We start from the raw sequence: 1,913 nt of genomic DNA on the forward strand, positions 1-1,913 counted from the left end.
ACATAAATCGTATGTAAAGTTGACGCATATCGGCATTGGATTTAACCTGGTCGTACAAAAATGGTGATCGAATTGCAAAGTTTATGTAAAAAATTATGTCCTTAGATCCTTGTTCTATATATTTACTATAAGATGATGAAAAAATGGACTTCGTTCTAATTTAAAACATTTCCGTAATTTTTCAGTATTTAAATGTAAATGTACAATTTGCATTATAATTGCTTTTTTATACAAAGGGCTAAAAAAAAGTTGCTGTATATTTATCGTAAAATTTATTATATTTCCTTAACGTTAACGTTAAACAATAAAAATAATTTTGTGGCGCATTATACATTTTATAATTAAAAATATATACCAAGATGATATGTTGTTTTTTTATTTGTTTAGTAATGCAATAAAATTTATGAATGATAAATTGAATGATAAGTTTACAAGAGAATTGAAAGAAAAAAAATTCTATACTGATTCATGCATTGGAATTAATGATAATTAAATAATATAAAATTATGCTATTCTATATGTAAAAATTAATAAATAATTGAAAATTTCTAATTTGTTTAGAATTTTCTTGGTTTAACTTTAACTAATAATTTTTCACAAGATGTAAGAATTTCAGATTTATATTCAAGAGGTGATCTTAATTCAAGATCATACTTCCTGTAAATCAAAGGTATTAAACATTTTAATTCTGTGATTGCCAATTTTCTTCCTGGACAAATTCTAATTCCACCTCCCCACATCATAAAAGAATTTTTAGCATGTTGTTTTTCAAGTAAATATTTATCACTTTCTTCAACTTTGTAAAATCTGTCCGGATCGAATTTTTCGGGATCAGTCCAATAATCATCACGCATCATTAATGCAGATGTATGTATTTGAAATTGAGTTCCTTTTGGCCAATTATATCCTCCAACCATATCATTTTCAATACTTAAACGACCTAACGAAAATGCTACAGGAATATGACGAAATACTTCTTTAATAACTGCATCGCAATATTTTAATTCTTCAATATTTTTTAATGTCATAGGTTTAGTTAAGTCATTTCCGAGAACCGAATCAAATTCTTGTCGTAATTTGTGTTTCACTTCAGGATTTTTTTCAAGAAAATATATGACAAAGCAAAGCATATTCGCCGTCTATAATTTTAAAAAGGATTTTTAAATTAGAAATGAAAATTTTATGAAAAAAATTGAATATCTTTTGAAGAAGAAAAAAAGTTTACTTACAGTATCAGTTCCTGCAACCATAGCATCGAGTAAATTTCCGCAAATCTCTTTGTCGGTCATTGGTCTCAACAAATCAGCATCGACATGTCTTTCAACATTGATATCACGTGGAGTATTTGCGGTTATAAATGATGTCAACATATCGTGACAAAGAGGTTTGTCTAATGGTGTATTCTCAATTTCAATTCTTCTTTGCTTAATAACTTTATGTAAACTATCTATCAAATAATCTCTATTTTCTATTAATTTATTCATTTTTCCACGAACGAATGGAACATAATGACGAATATATTTACTTAAAGCAAAGAATGGCATAAATCCCCTGATAAAGATTTGAATTGATTGAATAAAACGTTCTGATTCTCTATCTTTTTCTTTTTCTTTTTCACTTAAAGATTGATTATTATCTTCAAGAAGAGTATGATAGTAAGAAGTAACAGCATCATTTTTTACCCCAGTTGAAACTCTAAAGATCATATCATTTGTAAATCTATGCATCCATTTACTAAGGTCTAATTCATGATTATCACCGAGACTTTTCCAATGAGATTCCATTTGTTCCCATAATTCGATCGTCCATTCAATAGCTTGATGATTAAAACTTGGAGTCATCATAGCTTGAGAGAAAAATTGACGATTAAATTTCCAGGATTTAAATTCATTATTATTAGCAACTCCTACTCC

The 1,913-nt window shown here is 27.4% G+C and overlaps 1 protein-coding gene across 1 annotated transcript; it reads right to left on the reverse strand.

Moving 5' to 3' along the window:
* Positions 1 to 557: 557 nt before the first annotated feature.
* Positions 558 to 1,250, reverse strand: OCT59_008647 (uncharacterized protein; the record flags this gene model as incomplete). Its single annotated transcript, XM_066142652.1, has 2 exons — positions 558 to 1,139; positions 1,230 to 1,250. 2 exons carry the CDS (start codon positions 1,248 to 1,250, stop codon positions 558 to 560), a joined length of 603 nt encoding a protein of 200 aa, XP_065999514.1.
* Positions 1,251 to 1,913: the final 663 nt, after the last annotated feature.

Source organism: Rhizophagus irregularis, chromosome 16, assembly GCF_026210795.1.
Source record: "Rhizophagus irregularis chromosome 16, complete sequence".
Taxonomy (NCBI): Eukaryota; Fungi; Glomeromycota; class Glomeromycetes; order Glomerales; family Glomeraceae; genus Rhizophagus; species Rhizophagus irregularis.